This window comes from Bufo bufo, chromosome 6, assembly GCF_905171765.1.
Source record: "Bufo bufo chromosome 6, aBufBuf1.1, whole genome shotgun sequence".
Lineage (NCBI taxonomy): Eukaryota > Metazoa > Chordata > Amphibia > Anura > Bufonidae > Bufo > Bufo bufo.
Window position 1 is genome coordinate 179,355,902 of NC_053394.1, and position 20,923 is coordinate 179,376,824.

At 45.6% G+C, this 20,923-nt stretch overlaps 1 protein-coding gene across 2 annotated transcripts in view; it reads right to left on the reverse strand.

Annotated features, from left to right (window-relative positions):
- Positions 1-20,923, reverse strand: part of LOC121004700 (zinc finger protein OZF-like) — a 53,783-nt gene that overhangs the window by 8,277 nt on the left and 24,583 nt on the right. The window contains exons 2-6 of one of the 2 annotated variants that reach the window (XM_040437006.1): positions 11,313-11,467; positions 10,997-11,179; positions 10,820-10,895; positions 10,629-10,723; positions 10,422-10,524 (exon numbers count right to left, since the gene is read on the reverse strand). In XM_040437006.1, coding sequence (XP_040292940.1) covers positions 10,422-10,524; positions 10,629-10,723; positions 10,820-10,895; positions 10,997-11,179; positions 11,313-11,390 — 535 coding nt within the window. In that variant the 5' untranslated portion in view covers positions 11,391-11,467. Of the gene's footprint in view, positions 1-10,421; positions 10,525-10,604; positions 10,724-10,819; positions 10,896-10,996; positions 11,180-11,312; positions 11,468-20,923 lie in introns of both variants that reach the window. The other variant, XM_040437005.1, reaches the window with a different exon arrangement.

Sequence of the window (20,923 nt, forward strand, 5' to 3'; positions counted from 1 at the left end):
TGTAAACGTCACGCTTGTCTCTCCATTTCACCGCGAGCAGTTCTTCGTTACACAAGGCAGCCCTCTCTCCCCTTGCAAGACGGGTGGTTACAAGCCGTTGGGGGAAGCCCACGCGACTAGTTCGCGCGGTGCCACAGGCGCAAATCCGTTCTAGAAACAAATGCCTAAAGAGGGCCACACTTGTGTAAAAATTGTCCACATAAAGATGGTACCCCTTGCCGAATAAGGGTGACACCAAGTCCCAGACTGTCTTCCCACTGCTCCCCAGGTAGTCAGGGCAACCGACCGGCTCCAGGGTCTGATCTTTTCCCTCATAGATCCGAAATTTGTGGGTATAGCCTGTGGCCCTTTCACAGAGCTTATACAATTTGACCCCATACCGGGCACGCTTGCTTGGGATGTATTGTTTGAAGCCAAGGCGCCCGGTAAAATGTATTAGGGACTCGTCTACGCAGATGTTTTGCTCGGGGGTATACAAATCTGCAAATTTCTGGTTGAAATGGTCTATGAGGGGCCGAATTTTGTGGAGCCGGTCAAAAGCTGGGTGGCCTCTGGGACGGGAGGTGGTGTTGTCGCTAAAATGCAGGAAACGGAGGATGGCCTCAAATCGTGCCCTGGACATAGCAGCAGAGAACATGGGCATGTGATGAATCGGGTTCGTGGACCAATATGATCGCAATTCATGCTTTTTTGTCAGGCCCATGTTGAGGAGAAGGCCCAAAAAAATTTTAAGTTCGGAAACTTGGACTGGTTTCCACCGGAAAGGCTGGGCATAAAAGCTTCCCGGGTTGGCGGTTATAAATTGTGTGGCATACCGGTTTGTCTCTGCCACGACTAAGTCCAAGAGCTCCGCAGTCAAGAACAGCTCAAAAAATCCCAGGGCCGAACCGTTTTGAGCTGTCTCAACCCGAACTCCAGACTGGGCGGTGAAAGGGGGAACTACAGGTGCGGCTGAAGTTGGTAACTGCCAATCAGGGTTTGCCAGCACCTCAGGGATTCTAGGGGCTCTATGGGCCTGTCTGTGCGGTGGCTGCGACGGGGTAACTAGTGCACGTGCCACCGTACCAGCTTCAACTGCCCTTCTGGTGCTCGCCACGTCACCATGTTGTACGGCAGTGCTGGTACTAGGTCCAGGGAGGGCTGCGCTGCTGGTGTATGCCTCACCACGTGATCCGGCAGCGACAGCCCCACTCTGCTGCTCTTGAAGCGGATCCTGCATAACCTGTGGTCTAGCGACACGGGGCCGGGTACGCCTGGTGCTGCCAGGGACCTCAACCTCCTCGTCCGAACTTTGGGTCAGAGAGCCACTGCTTTCTACAGGTTCATATTCTGACCCGCTAGATTCGTCAGACGAGGGTTCCCACTCCTCATCCGACTGGGTCAGAATCCTGTAGGCCTCTTCAGAAGAATACCCCCTGTTTGACATTTTGGACTACTAAATTTAGGGGTATTCCCTGAGACTACCCAAGAAAAAAAGCCTGTCTTACAAAGGGGAGGCTAGCGAAGTACCGGAGGCTGCTGCGGTTGATAAAAAAATATCAAAACTGATTTTTTTATCGCCGCAGTGCGTGTAAAATGAATGTGCAGTGATCAAAAAATATATTTTTTTGTCACTGCGGTGGGGCGGGCGTGGGTGAACGCACGTGTGGGCGACCGATCAGGCCTGATCGGGCAAACACTGCGTTTTGGGTGGAGGGCGAACTAAAGTGACACTAATACTATTATAGATCTGACCGTGATCAGTTTTGATCACTTACAGATACTATAAAAGTACAAATGCTGATTAGCGATACGCTATTCAGCGAATAAAAGTGACTGCGGTGCGGTGGGGTGGGCGCTAACTGACGCTAACTACCTAACCAAGGGGCCTAAACTATCCCTAAAACCTAACAGCCAATACCAGTGAAAAAAAAAAAGTGACAGTTTACACTGATCACTTTTTTTCCTTTCACTAGTGATTGACAGGGGCGATCAAAGGGGTGATCAAAGGGTTAATTGGGGTGCAGGGGGGTGATCTGGGGCTAAGGTGTAGTGTTTGGTGTACTCACAGTTCAGTCTGCTCCTCTGCTGGATCCAACCGACGAAAAGGACCAGCAGAGGAGCAGACAAGCCATATAACAGATCATATTTACTAATATGATCTGTTATATGACTTTTGATTGGATTTTTTGAAAATCGCCAGCCTGCCAGCCAATGATCGTTGCTGGCAGGCTGGTGACGAACTTGTTCTTTGAATTTTGCCGGCCCGCGATGCGCATGCGCGGGCCGGCTTTGAGCGAAATCTCGCGTCTCGCGAGATGACGCGTATATGCGTGATTGTGCGCAGCGCTGCCACCTCCGGAACGCGAATCTGCGTTAGGCGGTCCGGAGGTGGTTAAATAAAGCATTTATAGCAGACTGTTTCTACACTAGAAACAGGCTATGAGCTGTGCGCTGCGATTGGCCAGCGCTGCAGCAAGGGACACGCCTCATACAAAAAATCAGTCCAGTACAACAGAGGGAGCGCAGACACCGGAGCCTATACCGGGCGAACGGAGCGGCGCCCAGACATACTAGTAAGTGCAGGGGGACCCCTGGGCGCCGCTCTGCCCACTGATATAGTTTGTTTTTAGTTTGTACACGAGTGAAAGGTCCTCTTTAACTAATGCCGCTCTGCAGTCCCATGCTGATCTGGTGGCTGCTATCCATGCCATTACTAGAACGTTATACTGAAAGGTCACCTCACATCCTGGTACAGGTAAAGAGGGGTATAGAAAATTATGTACAAACAATTGGATGTGGTTAATCCTTAACCACCTCCTGTCTCGCTAACGCCGAAAGGCGTGATTGCTGCGGTGCTCCCAGGTCACACTAACGCCAATAGGCGTCATCTCGCGTGAGCCGAGATTTCCTGTGAACGCGCACACACAGGCGCGCGCGTTCACAGGATCGGAAGGTGAGTGAGTGGATCTACAGCCTGCCAGCGGCGATCGTTCGCTGGCAGGCTGTAGATGCGATTTTTTTAACCCCTAACAGGTATATTAGACGCTGTTTTGATAACAGGGTCTAATATACCCGCTACCTGGTCCGCTGGTGGTCCCTTTTGCTTGGATCGACCACCAGAGGACACAGGCAGCTCTGTAATAAGTAGCACCAAACACCACTACACTACACCCCCCCCGTCACTTATTAACCCCTGATCACCCCATATAGACTCCCTGATCACCCCCTGTCATTGATCACCCCCCTGTCATTGATCACCCCCCTGTAAGGCTCCATTCAGATGTCCGTATGTTTTTTACGGATCCACGGATACATGGATCGGATCCGCAAAACACATATGGACGTCTGAATGGAGCCTTACAGGGGGGTGATCACCCCATATAGACTCCCTGATCACCCCCTGTCATTGATCACCCCCTTGTAAGGCTGGCTCCATTCAGAGGTCCGTATGTGTTTTGCGGATCCACGGATCCATGGATCGGATCCGCAAAACACATACGGACGTCTGAATGGAGCCTTACAGGGGGGTGATCAATGACAGGAGGGTGATCACCCCATATAGACTCCCTGATCACCCCCTGTCATTGATCACCCCCCTGTAAGGCTCCATTCAGACGGCCATATGTTTTTTACGTATCCACGGATACATGGATCGGATCTGCAAAACACATATGGACGTCTGAATGGAGCCTTACAGGGGGGTGATCACCCCATATAGACTCCCTGATCACCCCCTGTCATTGATCACCCCCTTGTAAGGCTGGCTCCATTCAGAGGTCCGTATGTGTTTTGCGGATCCACGGATCCATGGATCGGATCCGCAAAACACATACGGACGTCTGAATGGAGCCTTACAGGGGGGTGATCAATGACAGGGGGGTGATCACCCCATATAGACTCCCTGATCACCCCCCTGTCATTGATCACCCCCCTGTAAGGCTCTATTCAGACGTCCATATGTTTTTTACGGATCCACGGATACATGGATCGGATCCGCAAAACACATACGGACGTCTGAATGGAGCCTTACAGGGGGGGGGTGATCAATGACAGGGGGGTGATCACCCCATATAGACTCCCTGATCACCCCCCTGTCATTGATCATCCCCCTGTCATTGATCACTCCCCTGTAAGGCTCCATTCAGACGTCCATATGGTTTTTACGGATCCACGGATACATGGATTGGATCCGCAAAACACATACGGACGTCTGAATGGAGCCTTACAGGGGGGTGATCAATGACAGGGGGGTGATCACCCCATATAGACTCCCTGATCACCCCCCTGTCATTGATCACCCCCCTGTCATTGATCACCCCCCTGTAAGGCTCCATTCAGACGTGCGTATTTGTTTTGCGGATCCGATCCATGTATCCGTGGATCCGTAAAAAACATATGGACGTCTGAATGGAGCCTTTCAGGGGGGTGATCAATGACAGGGGGGTGATCAATGACAGGGGGGTGATCACCCCATATACACTCCCTGATCACCCCCCTGTCATTGATCACCCCCCTGTAAGGCTCTATTCAGACGTCCATATGTTTTTTACGGATCCACGGATACATGGATCGGATCCGCAAAACACATACGGACGTCTGAATGGAGCCTTACAGGGGGGGGTGATCAATGACAGGGGGGTGATCACCCCATATAGACTCCCTGATCACCCCCCTGTCATTGATCATCCCCCTGTCATTGATCACTCCCCTGTAAGGCTCCATTCAGACGTCCATATGGTTTTTACGGATCCACGGATACATGGATCGGATCCGCAAAACACATACGGACGTCTGAATGGAGCCTTACAGGGGGGTGATCAATGACAGGGGGGTGATCACCCCATATAGACTCCCTGATCACCCCCCTGTCATTGATCACCCCCCTGTCATTGATCACCCCCCTGTAAGGCTCCATTCAGACGTGCGTATTTGTTTTGCGGATCCGATCCATGTATCCGTGGATCCGTAAAAAACATATGGACGTCTGAATGGAGCCTTTCAGGGGGGTGATCAATGACAGGGGGGTGATCACCCCATATACACTCCCTGATCACCCCCCTGTCATTGATCACCCCCCTGTAAGGCTCCATTCAGACATTTTTTTGGCCCAAGTTAGCGGAAATTGTTTTTTTTTTTTGTTTTTTTTTTCTTACAAAGTCTCATATTCCACTAACTTGTGTCAAAAAATAAAATCTCACATGAACTCACCATACCCCTCACGGAATCCAAATGCGTAAAATTTTTTAGACATTTATATTCCAGACTTCTTCTCACGCTTTAGGGCCCCTAAAATGCCAGGGCAGTATAAATACCCCACATGTGACCCCATTTCGGAAAGAAGACACCCCAAGGTATTCGCTGAGGGGCATATTGAGTCCATGAAAGATTGAAATTTTTGTCCCAAGTTAGCGGAAAGGGAGACTTTGTGAGAAAAAAAAAAAAAGAAACCAATTTCCGCTAACTCGTGGCAAAATTTTTTTTTTCGATGAACTCGCCGTGCCCCTCATTGAATACCTTGGGGTGTCTTCTTTCCAAAATGGGGTCACATGTGGGGTATTTATACTGCCTTGGCATTTTAGGGGCCCTAAAGCGTGAGAAGAAGTCTGGGATCCAAATGTCTAAAAATGCCCTCCTAAAAAGATGTTGGGCCCCTTTGCGCATCTAGGCTGCAAAAAAGTGTCACACATGTGGTATCGCCGTACTCTGGAGAAGTTGGGCAATGTGTTTTGGGGTGTCATTTTACATATACCCATGCTGGGTGAGATAAATATCTTGGTCAAATGCCAACTTTGTATAAAAAAATGGGAAAAGTTTTCTTTTGCCGAGATATTTATCTCACCCAGCATGGGTATATGTAAAATGACACCCCAAAACACATTGCCCAACTTCTCCTGAGTACGGCGATACCAGATGTGTGACACTTTTTTGCAGCCTAGGTGGGCAAAGGGGCCCACATTCCAAAGAGCACCTTTAGGATTTCACAGGTCATTTTTTACACATTTTGATTTCAAACTACTTCCCACACATTAGGGCCCCTAAATTGCCAGGGCAGTATAACTACCCCACAAGTCACCCCATTTTGGAAAGAAGACACCCCAAGGTATTTCGTGATGGGCATAGTGAGTTCATGGACGTTTTTATTTTTTGTCACAAGTTAGTGGAATATGAGACTTTGTAAGGAAAAAAAAATCAAAAAAAAAAATCATCATTTTCCGCTTACTTGTGACAAAAAATAAAAAGTTCTATGAACTCACTATGCCCATCAGCGAATACCTTAGGGTGTCTACTTTCCGAAATGGGGTCATTTGTGGGGTTTTTCTACTGTCTGAGCATTGTAGAACCTCAGGAAACATGACAGGTGCTCAGAAAGTCAGAGCTGCTTCAAAAAGCGGAAATTCACATTTTTGTACCATAGTTTGTAAACGCTATAGCTTTTACCCAAACCATTTTTTTTTTACCCAAACATTTTTTTTTTTATCAAAGACACGAAGAACAATAAATTTAGAGCAAAATTTATATATGGATGTCGTTTTTTTAACCCCTTAAGGACCGGGCTCATTTTCACCTTAAGGACCAGGCCATTTTTTGCAAATCTGACCAGTGTCACTTTAAGTGCTCATAACTTTAAAACGCTTTGACTTATCCAGGCCATTCTGAGATTGTTTTTTCGTCACATATTGTACTTCATTACACTGGTAAAATGAAGTCAAAAAAATTATTTTTTTTGCACAAAAAAAATACCCAATTTACCAAAAATTTGAAAAAAATTAGCAAATTTCAAAGTTTCAGTTTCTCTACTTCTGTAATACATAGTAATACCCCCAAAAATTGTGATGACTTTACATTCCCCATATGTCTACTTCATGTTTGAATTGTTTTGGGAATGATATTTTATTTTTTGGGGATGTTATAAGGCTTAGAAGTTTAGAAGCAAATCTTGAAATTTTTCAGAAATTTACAAAAACTCAATTTTTAGCGACCAGTTCAGGTCTGAAGTCACTTTGCGAGGCTTACATAATAGAAACCACCCAAAAATGACCCCATCTAAGAAACTACACCCCTCAAGGTATTTAAAACTGATTTTGCATACATTGTTAACCCTTTAGGTGTTGCACAAGAGTTATTGGCAAATGGGGAGGAAATTTGAGAATTTCATATTTTTGTCAAATTTTTCATTTTAACCCATTTTTTCCACTAACAAAGCAAGGGTTAACAGCCAAACAAGATTGTATCTTTATTGCCCTGACTCTGCCGTTTACAGAAACACCCAATATGTGACCGTAAACTACTGTACGGCCACACAGTAGGGCGTAGAGTGAAAGGTGCGCCGTTTGGTTTTTGGAAGGCTGATTTTTATGGACTGTTTTTTTGACACCATGTCCCATTTGAAGCCCCCTGATGCACCCCTAGAGGAGAAACTCCCTAAAAGTGACCCCATCTAAGAAACTACACCCCTCAAGGTATTCAAAACTGATTTTACATACGTCGTTAACCCTTTAGGTGTTGCACAAGAGTTATTGGCAAATGGGGATGAAATTTGAGAATTTCATTTTTTTGCCTAATTTTCAATTTTAACCCATTTTTTCCACTAACAAAGCAAGGGTTAACAGCCAAACAAGATTGTATCTTTATTGCCCTGACTCTGCCGTTTACAGAAACACCCCATATGTGGCCGTAAACTACTGTACGGGCACACAGTAGGGCGTAGAGTGAAAGGTGCGCGGTTTGGTTTTTGGAAGCCAGATTTTGCTGGACTGGTTTTTTGACACCATGTCCCATTTGAAGCCCCCCTGATGCACCCCTAGATTAGAAATTCTATAAAAGTGACCCCATCTAAGAAACTACACCCCTCAAGCTATTCAAAACTGATTTTACAAACTTTGTTAACCCTTTAGGTGTTGCACAAGATTTAATGGAAAATAGAGACACAATTTCAAAATTTCAAATTTTTGGCAGATTTTCCATTTTAATATTTTTTTTCCAGTTACAAAGCAAGGGTTAACAGCCAAACAAAACTCAATATTTATGGCCCTTATTCTGTAGTTTACAGAAACACCCCATATGTGGTCGTAAACTGCTGTACGGGCACACGGCAGGGTGCAGAAGGAAAGGAATTCCATACGGTTTTTGGAAGGCAGGTTTTGCTGGACTGTTTTTTTTGACACCATGTCCCATTTGAAGCCCCCCTGATGCACCCCTAGAGTAAAAACTCCAAAAAAGTGACTCCATTTTAGAAACTACGGGATAGGGTGGCAGTTTTGTTGGTACTAGTTTAGGGTACATATGATTTTTGGTTGCTCTATATTACACTTTTTGTGCAGCAAGGTAACAAGAAATAGCTTTTTTGGCACGTTTTTTTTTTTTGTTATTTACAACATTCATCTGACAGGTTAGATCATGTGGTATTTTTATAGAGCAGGTTGTCGCGGACGCGGCGATACCTAATATGTATACATTTTTTTTTATTTATGTAAGTTTTATACAATAACTTCATTTTTAAAACCAAAAAAATGTTTTAGTGTCTCCATATTCTAAGAGCCATAGTTTTTTCAGTTTTTGGGCGATTATCTTGAGTAGGGTCTCATTTTTTGCGGGATGAGATGACGGTTTGATTGGCACTATTTTGGGGTGCATATGACTTTTTGATCGCTTGCTATTACACTTTTTGTGACGTAAGATGGCAAAAAATGGCTTTTTTTACACTGTTTTTATTTTTATTTTTTTACGGTGGTCATCTGAGGGGTTAGGTCATGTGATATTTTTATAGAGCCGGTCGATACGGACGCGGCGATACCTAATATGTATACTTTTTTTTTATTTATGTAAGTTTTACAGAATGAGTTCATTTAAAAAAAAAAATAAAATCATGTTTTAGTGTCTCCATAGTCTAAGAGCCATAGTTTTTTCAGCTTTTGGGCGATTATCTTGAGTAGGGTCTCATTTTTTGCGGGATGAGATGACGGTTTGATTGGTACTATTTTGGCGTACATGCGACTTTTTTGATCACTTTTATTACCTTTTTTGGGAAGTAAGGTGGGCAAAATTTCAATTTTCTCATAGTTTTTATTTTTTTATTTTTATGGCGTTCACCGTGCGGGGAAAGTAACATGACCATTTTATAGATCAGGTCGTTACGGACGCGGCGATACCTAATATGTGTAGTTTATTTTATTTTTTTAATTTTTATTCAGTGATAAATGTTTTTTTTTTTATCTTAACTTTTTTCACTTTTTTTTACATTTTTGTGACCCAGACCCACTTGGTTCTTGAAGATCCAGTGGGTCTGGTGTCTGTATAATACAGTACAGAACAATATATATTGTTCTGTACTGTATTTTACTTACACTGAACAGATCTGTGCTTTTAGCATAGATCTGTTCAGCACCATGGACAGCAGGGCGCCTGAGCAGGCGTCCTGTTGCCATGGGAACCCTCCCCGTCTGCTCAGAACTTCGCAGACGGGGAAGGGTAAGCACGGGGCTGAGGGGGGCTCTCTGGGGGCTCTCTCCCTCTCCATCGGGGGGCTGCAAAGGCACAGCAGCCCCCCGATGGAGAGGGAGGGAGCTCCCTGACCGATGACAGTTAACTTTTTCCATACAGCAGTCCGTACGGACCGCGGTATGGAAAGGGTTAAACGGCTGACATCTTCACAGATGTCAGCCGTTTATACCAGGGTGCCAGCAATGTGCTGGCACCCTGGTACAACCACTAGAAGCCAACGATCGTTCATGGGGAGGCGGGCGGGGGATCGCGATCCCGCCTGCCGCACCGCCCGCACCGCCTGCGACACCCCCCCGCACCACCCTCCGGCATAAAATCGTGCAGGGGTGCAGGGGGGGGTGAAAAATATTTATTTTAGCCACTCTAAAGTTTCTGATCCCCGCGGTGAGGGACCGCGGCGATCAGAAACTGCAAAAAGCGCAGCAAACCGCAGGTCTGAATTGACCTGCGGTTTGCTGCGATCGCCGATACGGGGGGGTCAAATGACCCCCCCCCTGCATTGTTACGGGATGCCGGCTGAATGATTTCAGCCGAAATCCCGTTCCAATTAACCCCTGGGGTGCCGGAATACAGATTTTAAGTCAGGACGTACCGGTACGTCCTGGGTCCTTAAGGACTCGGGAAATAGGGCGTACCGGTACGTCCTAGGTCCTTAAGGGGTTAAAAAAAAAATTACAACTGAAAATGAAAAATTTCATTTTTTTGCAAAAAAATCTGTAAATTTCGATTAATAACAAAAAAAGTAAAAATGTCAGCAGCAATGAAATACCATCAAATGAAAGCTCTATTAGTGAGAAGAAAAGGAGGTAAAATTCATTTGGGTGGTAAGTTGCATGACCGAGCAATAAACCGTTAAAGTTGTGGAGTGCCGATTTGTAAAAAAGGGCCTGGTCACTAGGGGGGTATAAACCTGTGGTCCTTAAGTGGTTAATACTCACCAGGGCTGATAGGTGAAGGTGTTTCCACTTTGTGCTGCTCCTCACTCCTTTCATACACCTCTTCTTCTAGTACTTCAACTTTAATATCAATCAAGTCTTCATCCTAAGTAATTCACAGACAACATTCTAAAGTAGCTTAAACTCATACTGATATAAAAGTAGTATTATAGTTGTATACTCTACTTTGATATCTTCATTCCATTCTACCTGACAGTCTTGTAGGTTATCATGATCTTCCTTTGGACAGTCCTCAGAAAAAAGACTAGGACATCTAACTGATGTATTTTTCCTACTGGTTCCATCTGTAGTTAAAAAGAAAACCCACATTATATTCTCCACATATCATGGGCAGATAATAAGAAAAGCTCTCTGTACAGTCAATGAAAGTTTTCTCTTACTCTGTGAAGTGAAGGACTGGTCATTTTCTATAATGTCCTTAGATAGATCCTTTTGTCCTTCTAAATATTCCCACACCTATGTGAAGAAATTGTAACGTTAGGAACCTGACACAATGGTACAGTCATCTCTCAGACTCCTTCCCTGTGTAATGTCCCAGCATTCCCAGCAGTGCTCACCTCTCCTGTTAGAAGATGTACAATCTTGTTAGTGAGTTTTAAAATTTTCTGCTCATTGTTTTTCTCGAGTGTCAACAAGTGAGAAGAAGGCACAGTGATGGGGCTCGGAGTCCTGTTCCATCCTCCAGAACTTTTACCACAGGTCTCACGATCATCAAATGCCTTCTTTGTGAAAATATACCCCTGCACATGAAACGTTACAATGGAGTGACCTCTTACAAGACGTTGTACAACATAACCTTATTTTCCAATGGTCCAATTCATATAAATAGTTCTTTACTAATACAGATATGTGTAATGTCACTGAATCCCTCACCTCTCCAGTCAGCAGATAGATGACCTCAAGAGTTAGATTTAATATTCTACCAACAATCTTGTCGTTTTTTATGTCCATTGTCCCAGGAACTTCAGAGGAACCCACTGTGCATGTGTAGAAGATATTGATCTAGATCAGTATCAGAAAAGCAGCATCTGAAAACATGAAAAAACATTGATGGCAAGTTGCTAGTAAATCAGAGAAATATTAAGAAAATAGTCTGAATAATCCTATAGTACTGTATAGTTACTCCTATTAGTCCCAATAAAAATATAATTTCCCTAATTTCATAGCAAACCTTCAGTTCCTCTGATCCTCAAGCAGCAATGAATGGATCATGATGCTTTGCTTCTAATTAGGATAATGCATCTATAATACCTTTCCCGACACAAGAATGAGGAGTCTTTTTTTCTTCTGTTCTAATTAGGTCACCCTGCTGCTATTAGTGAAGATTATTGCATCTGCTTTCTCCATCAGGTCTGGATAGAGGTACTGCCATACTAAGGGGTTTGTAGCACCTTCAATACCGGCTCTACATGGTTGCTGCTGGGTTTCCTGGGGGTCCCAACCCTGCTGGATGTGTGCTGGCTGTATCTATGCTTCCTTTGCCAAATTAAAATGGAGCTGCTGTGCTTATTGTGCCTGTAAGACGCATATGCTCACACAAGGAGAGAAGAGGAAACCGCAAGAGATTCCCTCATCTTTATGTGACCGAACATAAGTGCATACTGTGATCACAAACAAATAACTAAGCGGTGCAGCGGCTGAGAAGCTGGTTTGTGCATGTGCAGGCATGCACCCTTTCTTATATTTAACCTGCCATCTTACATAGTTACATATAGTTAATACGGTTGAAAAAAGACATACGTCCATCAAGTTCAATCAAGGGATATGGGGACGCGAATCCCAGAAGAAAGTGAGGCTCAGATTTCTACACGTTTTCATAAGCATTAAAGGGAGTCTGTCACCACAATTTGCCCTTATAGACCACTTACATAGCACTGTAGCATAACTATAGATCAGTCAAATGGTACCTTTGTCTTTTTGTTTGGATGTTCACCAGGGGCAAAAACTGAGTTTTATTCATATGTAAATGAGAGCTCGCAAGTGCCCAGGGGCGGCGTTCGGGCTGTAAGTGCCCAGGCCGCTCTTCCTTCTCACATAACCCCTCCCCAGCCTGTTGCTTGGCCCGCCCTGTAAGCCTCTTACGTCATCCAGTGTACTGGCCGATATCCCGCCCGCGCATGCGCACTGCATGGAATGATGCTGCTGCCCACAATGGTCATCACAGTGCGCATGCGCGGGCGGGATATCGGCCAGTACACTGGATGGCGTAAGAGGCTTACAGGGCGGGCCAAGCAACAGGCTGGGGAGGGGTTATGTGAGAAGAAGGAAAAGCGGCCTGGGCACTTACAGCCCGAACGCCGCCCCTGGGCACTTGCGAGCTCTCATTTACATATGAATAAAACTCAGGTTTTTGCCCCTGGTGAACATCCAAACAAAAAGACAAAGGTACCATTTGACTGATCTATAGTTATGCTACAGTGCTATGTAAGTGGTCTATAAGGGCAAATTGTGGTGACAGACTCCCTTTAATGTTGTTTACTTTTAAGAATTCATCTAAACTCTTTTTAAAACTGTCCACCGTTCCTGCTGTGACTGAGGAAGTCTATTCCACAGACTCACAGTAAGGAAGCTTTGACGTTTCCGGAGACTAAACTTTTTCCTCTCCAATCGGAGGCAGTATTCCCTTGTCCTTTGAACGCATTTTACATGGAACAGTTTTTCACCATATTTTTTGTATGGCCCATTTATATATTTGCATAGGTTAATCATGTCCCTCCTTAGACGTCTCTTCTCAAGAATAAATAAATTCAATTATTTTAATCTTTCTTCATGCCCCTTATCAGTTTAGTCGCTCTCCTCTGTACTTTTTCCAGCTGCAGTGCGTCCTTTCTATGGACTGGTGCCTAGAACTGGATTGCGTATTCCAGATGAGGCTGCACCAACGCTTTGTAAAGTGGTAATATTACATCCCTGCCCCGCAAGTCCATGCCTCGTTTAATGCATAACAATATCCTGGTGGCCTTAGAAGCAGCTGATTGACATTGTGTGCTATTATTTAATCTACCATCTACACGGACACCCAAATCCTTCTCTATAAGTGACTCTCTCAGTGTTACATCACCTAGGACATATGAAGCACGGAGATTATTACTACCAAGATGCATAATTTTACATTTGTCCACATTGAACCTAATTTGCCAAGTTGATGCCCAATCACTCAGAGTGTTCAAGTCAGCTTGTAGTACATGGGCATCTTTCATAGACTGTACAGTACTACATAGCTTAGTGTCATCTGCAAAAATAGAAATGGTGCTATCAACACCCTTCCTAGATATCATTAATAACTGAACCTTGGGGTACACCACTTATAACTCGGGACCATTCTGAAAAGGAATCATTGACCACAACTCTCTGGACACGGTCCTTCAACCAGTTTTCAATCCAATTACAAACTATACTTTCCAAGCCTATAGACCAGGGATGGCCAACCCGTGGCTCTTGGGCCGCATGCAGTTTTTTGCTTCTTCAAGTGCGGCTCTAGCTGTAGAGCCGGGAAGGAGTCAGGCAGCTCACTCTCCACTCTATGCTCAGATCTCTTTTCCTGATCGGGCACTGTTGCTACTTTGCAGCTCCAGCTCACTCTCCACTACGTCCTGATGCACACAGTGTGAGAACGTACTACATGGAGACACGCACTATGACCTGACGTTGTGCTCATCAGGTCACAGTGGAGAGCGTGTCAGACCTGCAGAGTAGCAGGTCCCTGATTAGTAGAGGGAAGAGATTTTTTTTAAATTATATAACTGAGCATGGGGCTCTGATCTGAGCATGGGAGGGGAGGGTCCTGATCTGGGCAATGGGGGCCTGATCTGAACAATGGTTGTCTGATCTGAACAATGGGGGTCTGATTTGAGCATGCGGGTTCATATTTGAGCATGGGGGGGAGATCTGAGCACTGAGGGTCTGACACTGGGAGTCTGATTTGTTTTGTCTGATTCGAGCATTGGGGGTCTGATGAGGTTTGGGGATCTTATTTCAAATGAGGATTTGAGATCTGATTTAGGAGTCTGATCTGAGGTCTGATAAAATCTATTTTTTCTTTTTTTTTCTCTCTGCTAATGAAAAATAAGAAACAAATATTTTTATCAGACCTCAGATCAGATAAAAAAAAAACATTTCGCTTATTTATTTTTCTTTGTTAAAGCCTAGGTGTATCTTGTAGGGCGAAAAATACGGTGACCCATGTGTAAAATATATATTTTTTTGGCTCTTTGTGACTGTAAGGTTGGCCACCCCTGCTATAGACTTTAATTGACCTATTAAATGTCTATGAGGGATAGTATCAAAACCCTTTGCAAAATCCAGAAATACTACATCCACAGCCGCCCCTCTGTCCCGGCTACTAATCACTTCCTCATAAAAACAAATCAGGTTAGTCTGACAACTTCTGTCCTTGGAAAACCCATGTTGGTTATCACTTATAATATTATTTACAGTCACATACTCCTGTATATAGTCCCTTAAGAGTCCTTCAAACACTTTTCCCACAACAGAAATTAAACTAACTGGTCTATAATTACCTGTGAAGGACCTAGATCCTTTTTTGAATATGGGCACCACATTTGCCTTGCGCCAATCACTTGGCACTGTACCAGTACCTAGAGGATCAATCTTTGAGATTTTCTCTGGCACTCACCGGGCAGCTGAGTTTCTCAGCAGAAAAGGTAGCCTGGCTCTGACTATCTCTAGTAGAAGCAATATATAGAGGGAAATGTAGTTTTTTTCCCAGGACAAAAACATTAATATATCTTCCCCATTACAGATGGCCAGCATTTCTCCCCAAGGGAAAAGAAAAAGAAAATCCAGGCACAGGTTGTGTCTTAAATGTCAACAACCCTTAACTAAAGATGCATCTACTGATACTTGTACTCATTGTTCTGAGCAGATTTCAGAAAATGAGGATCTCCCAGAAGCCATCAATTTATAACTATGGCTTAAAGGAAAGTTGTCTGAAGCTAGGGGTGGGCGATATAGACAATATGCAATATAAATTATATAAATTTGGCCAACGATAGATTTCGTTTATATCGCCATATCGCAGTAGAACATGCTCTCAGCGCGCACCATGTTCTCCTGAGCCAGCACAGTGGAGAAGGAGTCCCTCCCTCCCCACTGTGTGAGGCTGCCGCTGACCACCAATGAGAACAGAGGAGGAGAGGAGGGACTGTGGCCACTCCGCCACCAATGAGAACAGAGAGGAGGAGGTACTGTGGCCACTGAGCCACCAATGAGAACAGAGAGGAGGAGGTACTGTGTCCACTGTGCCACCAAGGAGAACAGAGGAGGAGGAGGAGGGACTGTGGCCACTGCGCCACCAATAAGAACAGAGAGGAGGAGGTACTGTGGCCACTGCGCCACCAATGAGAACAGAGAGGAGGAGGGACTGTGGCCACTGCGCCACCAATGAGAACAGAGAGGAGGAGGAGGAGGGACTGTGGCCACTGCGCCACCAATGAGAACAGAGAGGAGGAGGAGGGAAGGGACTGTGGCCACTCCGCCACCAATTAATATAGTTAATATGCCTGAATACAAACGTAGCCTGCATGTGCTGGCCATATCCCATACCCCTCTATGACTGCACACTGTGATCCACCGCAATTAACCCCTCAGGTCCTGGCATGTGCAGGCTATGTTTGTATTCAGGCATATTAACTATATTCATTGGTGGCGCAGTGGCCACAGCCCCTCCCTTCTACTCCCTCTCTTCTAAGTATTATATTAATTGCAGGCCCCCCCTCCACGCGATTAAATCATTGGTGGCAGTGGCCCCAGGGTGGCAGCTTCTGATCAGAGCCCCAGCAGTGTAATCCTGGGGCTACGATCGGTTACCATGGCAGCCAGGACGCTACTGAAGCCCTGGCTGCCATGGTCAGCTCCCTGCTGCTGTCTGCACTATGCACAGGGCAGCAGGGAGAGTGTGAAGTCCTATTTACCCTGATAGAGCTCTATCAGGGTGAATAGGACCAGGGTTCTAGCCCCTAAGCAGGCTAATAGTTATTAAATAAAAAGTTTTAAAAAAGAAGTTTAACCCGGGGGCGGAGCTTGGCCGTTGGCGTGGATGGCTGTGTGAAAGAGCTGCTCCTCCACGATCCAGCATTTACAGCCTTTTAAACAGCAGTGACCTGTACAACAATGGTTAAATGCGGTCGAGACAAGGGACTAGAACCCCCGGATACACCAAGATCGCACAAGAGGCAACAGGACATGCAAAAATTCCTTAAAAAAAGAAGCTCGCACTCTCCGGGAGCTAATGCCAAGATGGCGGCGGCGCGCGAGACTGAAGCGGAAGCCGATGACTCCGAGGCAGATAGCGAACGATGCGGAGCAGCTGAAAAGCGAGACCCGGCGCCTGTGTCCAAGTCATTTCTCACCAAAGTACTCGGTCAAGCCTTGGACAAAGCCATTAGACCGGTACTAACAGAACTGGCCGATATTAAAACAGAGATATCTCAGGTGGGACACAGAGTTGAGGCCCTGGAGCATACGGCCCAAGAACTGTGGTCGCATGCCACAGGAGTGGCAGAATGCCTGAATGGTCATGCAGCTGAGCTCAATAGAGCATTCTTACTGCTGGAAGACCAAGAAAATCGCAGCAGGAGACGCAATATTCGTATAAAAGGCCTACCGGAGTCCTGGGCTGCGGAATCACTTCGCAAAGTAGCCATGGAAATTTTTACAGATTTATTAAACCCAGACTCTGCTGCGTCTATTACCATCGAACGAATACATAGGGCCTTGAGACCAGTGGCGTACCTACCATATAGGCAGATCACGCAGCTGCTATGGGGCCCGTGAGAAAGAGGGGCCCGAAGTGGAGGAGAGGCCCCGCCCCCTAATTGCTCCGGTTTATCTTTCTAAAGCTAAAGGACCTTTGATGATGTCATCAGAGGTCCTGTAAGGGAATTGCACAGTTCCCAGGTTAGAACAGTGCATCTGCCAGGACCTGTGATGACATCATCTTCAACATCACAGGTCCTGCAGAATCTAGCAAAGGAACTGCACCAAAAATGGTGTAGTTCCTAGGTTTCAAATGTATATCTGCCAGGACCTGTGATGACATCATCACAGGTCCTTCAACCCCTAACAGCAAGTATTAGAAGTTCACAAGCAGCTCTGCATGGATCCATACAGACTGGAATGGAGTGGTAAGAGGAGGTCCTCCACTTTTCATCATTTACCCCCCCCCCTCCATGCCCTGTTTTTACTCATTGCTCACTCATGTATAATACTTCAGACAGTTACAGTGACCACTAACTCATGTACCTCACACACACAGTGACCATAGTGTATAACTGACCACATATTTCTGTAAACACTGCATCTACAGTATTATACCCTCTATGTGTCACATCAATACACTGCTCTGTGTGTATGTATATATATATATATATACACTGCGTGCAGAATTATTAGGCAAATGAGTATTTTGACCACATCATCCTCTTTATGCATGTTGTCTTACTCCAAGCTGTATAGGCTCGAAAGCTTACTACCAATTAAGCATATTAGGTGATGTGCATCTCTGTAATGAGAAGGGGTGTGGTCTAATGACATCAACACCCTATATCAGGTGTGCATAATTATTAGGCAACTTCCTTTCCTTTGGCAAAATGGGTCAAAAGAAGGACTTGACAGGCTCAGAAAAGTCAAAAATAGTGAGATATCTTGCAGAGGGATGCAGCACTCTTAAAATTGCAAAGCTTCTGAAGCGTGATCATCGAACAATCAAGCGTTTCATTCAAAATAGTCAACAGGGTCGCAAGAAGCGTGTGGAAAAACCAAGGCGCAAAATAACTGCCCATGAACTGAGAAAAGTCAAGCGTGCAGCTGCCAAGATGCCACTTGGCACCAGTTTGGCCATATTTCAGAGCTGCAACATCACTGGAGTGCCTAAAAGCACAAGGTGTGCAATACTCAGAGACATGGCCAAGGTAAGAAAGGCTGAAAGACGACCACCACTGAACAAGACACACAAGCTGAAACGTCAAGACTGGGCCAAGAAATATCTCAAGACTGATTTTTCTAATGTTTTATGGACTGATGAAATGAGAGTGAGTCTTGATGGGCCAGATGGATGGGCCCGTGGCTGGATTGGTAAAGGGCAGAGAGCTCCAGTCCGACTCAGACGCCAGCAAGGTGGAGGTGGAGTACTGGTTTGGGCTGGTATCATCAAAGATGAGCTTGTGGGGCCTTTTCGGGTTGAGGATGGAGTCAAGCTCAACTCCCAGTCCTACTGCCAGTTTCTGGAAGACACCTTCTTCAAGCAGTGGTACAGGAAGAAGTCTGCATCCTTCAAGAAAAACATGATTTCCATGCAGGACAATGCTCCATCACACGCGTCCAAGTACTCCACAGCGTGGCTGGCAAGAAAGGGTATAAAAGAAGAAAATCTAATGACATGGCCTCCTTGTTCACCTGATCTGAACCCCATTGAGAACCTGTGGTCCATCATCAAATGTGAGATTTACAAGGAGGCAAAACAGTACACCTCTCTGAACAGTGTCTGGGAGGCTGTGGTTGCTGCTGCACGCAATGTTGATGGTGAACAGATCAAAACACTGACAGAATCCATGGATGGCAGGCTTTTGAGTGTCCTTGCAAAGAAAGGTGGCTATATTGGTCACTGATTTGTTTTTGTTTTGTTTTTGAATGTCAGAAATGTATATTTGTGAATGTTGAGATGTTATATTGGTTTCACTGGTAAAAATAAATAATTGAAATGGGTATATATTTGTTTTTTGTTAAGTTGCCTAATAATTATGCACAGTAATAGTCACCTGCACACACAGATATCCCCCTAAAATAGCTAAAACTAAAAACAAACTAAAAACTACTTCCAAAAATATTCAGCTTTGATATTAATGAGTTTTTTGGGTTCATTGAGAACATGGTTGTTGTTCAATAATAAAATTAATCCTCAAAAATACAACTTGCCTAATAATTCTGCACTCCCTGTATATATACACACACACACACACACACACACACACATATACACACACACACACACTGCATATATTACACAGTATTATACATGCAATATGTACAGATATATAGTATATACCGCAGTGCACTGATATGTGAGGTACAAGGTATAATAGATGCAGTGTGTACAGATATATAGTATATACAGCGGTGTACTGATATGTGAGGTACGAGGTGTCAATACACTGCTGTATTTACTATATACCTGTACACACTGCATCTATTATACCTCGTACTCGTACCTCACATATTACACTACTGCAGGGGCGTTGCTAGGGTCTGAAGACATCCGGGGCACGAGCCCACGTGAAGCCACGCCCCCATCCCATGAAGCCACGCCCTCATCGCCACTGGGGGGGCCTTCACAGTAGTTATTAACCCCTTTCAGCAATCCCCCCTTCAGTGAATGGCGGACTGCTGAATGGGGTTAATAACTACAGTGAAGGGCCTAGCTGTCTGGGCAACCCCACAGATCATCCATAACAGTGCCATCCACAGATCCCCCTCCCCATAACAGTGCCATCCACAGATCCCCCTTCCCATAACAGTGCCATCCACAGATCCCCCTCCCATAACAGTGCCATCCACAGATCCCCCTCCCCATAACAGTGCCATCCACAGATCCCCCTCCCCATAACAGTGCCATCCACAGATCCCCCTCCCCATAACAGTGCCATCCACAGATCCCCCTCCCCATAACAGTGCCATCCACAGATCCCCCTCCCCATAACAGTGACATCCACAGATCCCCCTCCCCATAACAGTGACATCCACAGATCCCCCTCCCCATAACAGTGCCATCCACAGATCCCCCTCCCATAACTGTGCCATCCACAGATCCCCCTCCCATAACTGTGCCATCCACAGATCCCCCTCGCCATAACAGTGCCATCCACAGATCCCCCTCCCCATAACAGTGCTATCCACAGATCCCCCTCCCATAACTGTGCCATCCACAGATCCCCCTCCCCATAACTGTGCCATCCACAGATCCCCCTCCCATAACAGTGCCATCCACAGATCCCCCTCCCATAACTGTACCATCCACAGATCCCCCTCCCATAACTGTGCCATCCACAGATCCCCCTCGCCATAACAGTGCCATCCACAGATCCCCCTCCCCATAACAGTGCTATCCACAGATCCCCCTCCCATAACTGTGCCATCCACAGATCCCCCTCCCCATAACAGTTCCATCCACAGATCCCCCTCCCATAACAGTGCCATCCACAGATCCCCCTCCCATAACTGTACCATCCACAGATCCCCCTCCCCATAACTGTGCCATCCACAGATCCCCCTCCCCATAACAGTGCCATCCACAGATCCCCCTCCCCATAACAGTGCCATCCACAGATCCCACTCGCCATAACTGTGCCATCCACAGATCCCCCTCCCCATAACTGTGCCATCCACAGATCCCCCTCCCCATAACAGTGACATCCACAGATCCCCCTCCCCATAACAGTGACATCCACAGATCCCCCTCCCCATAACAG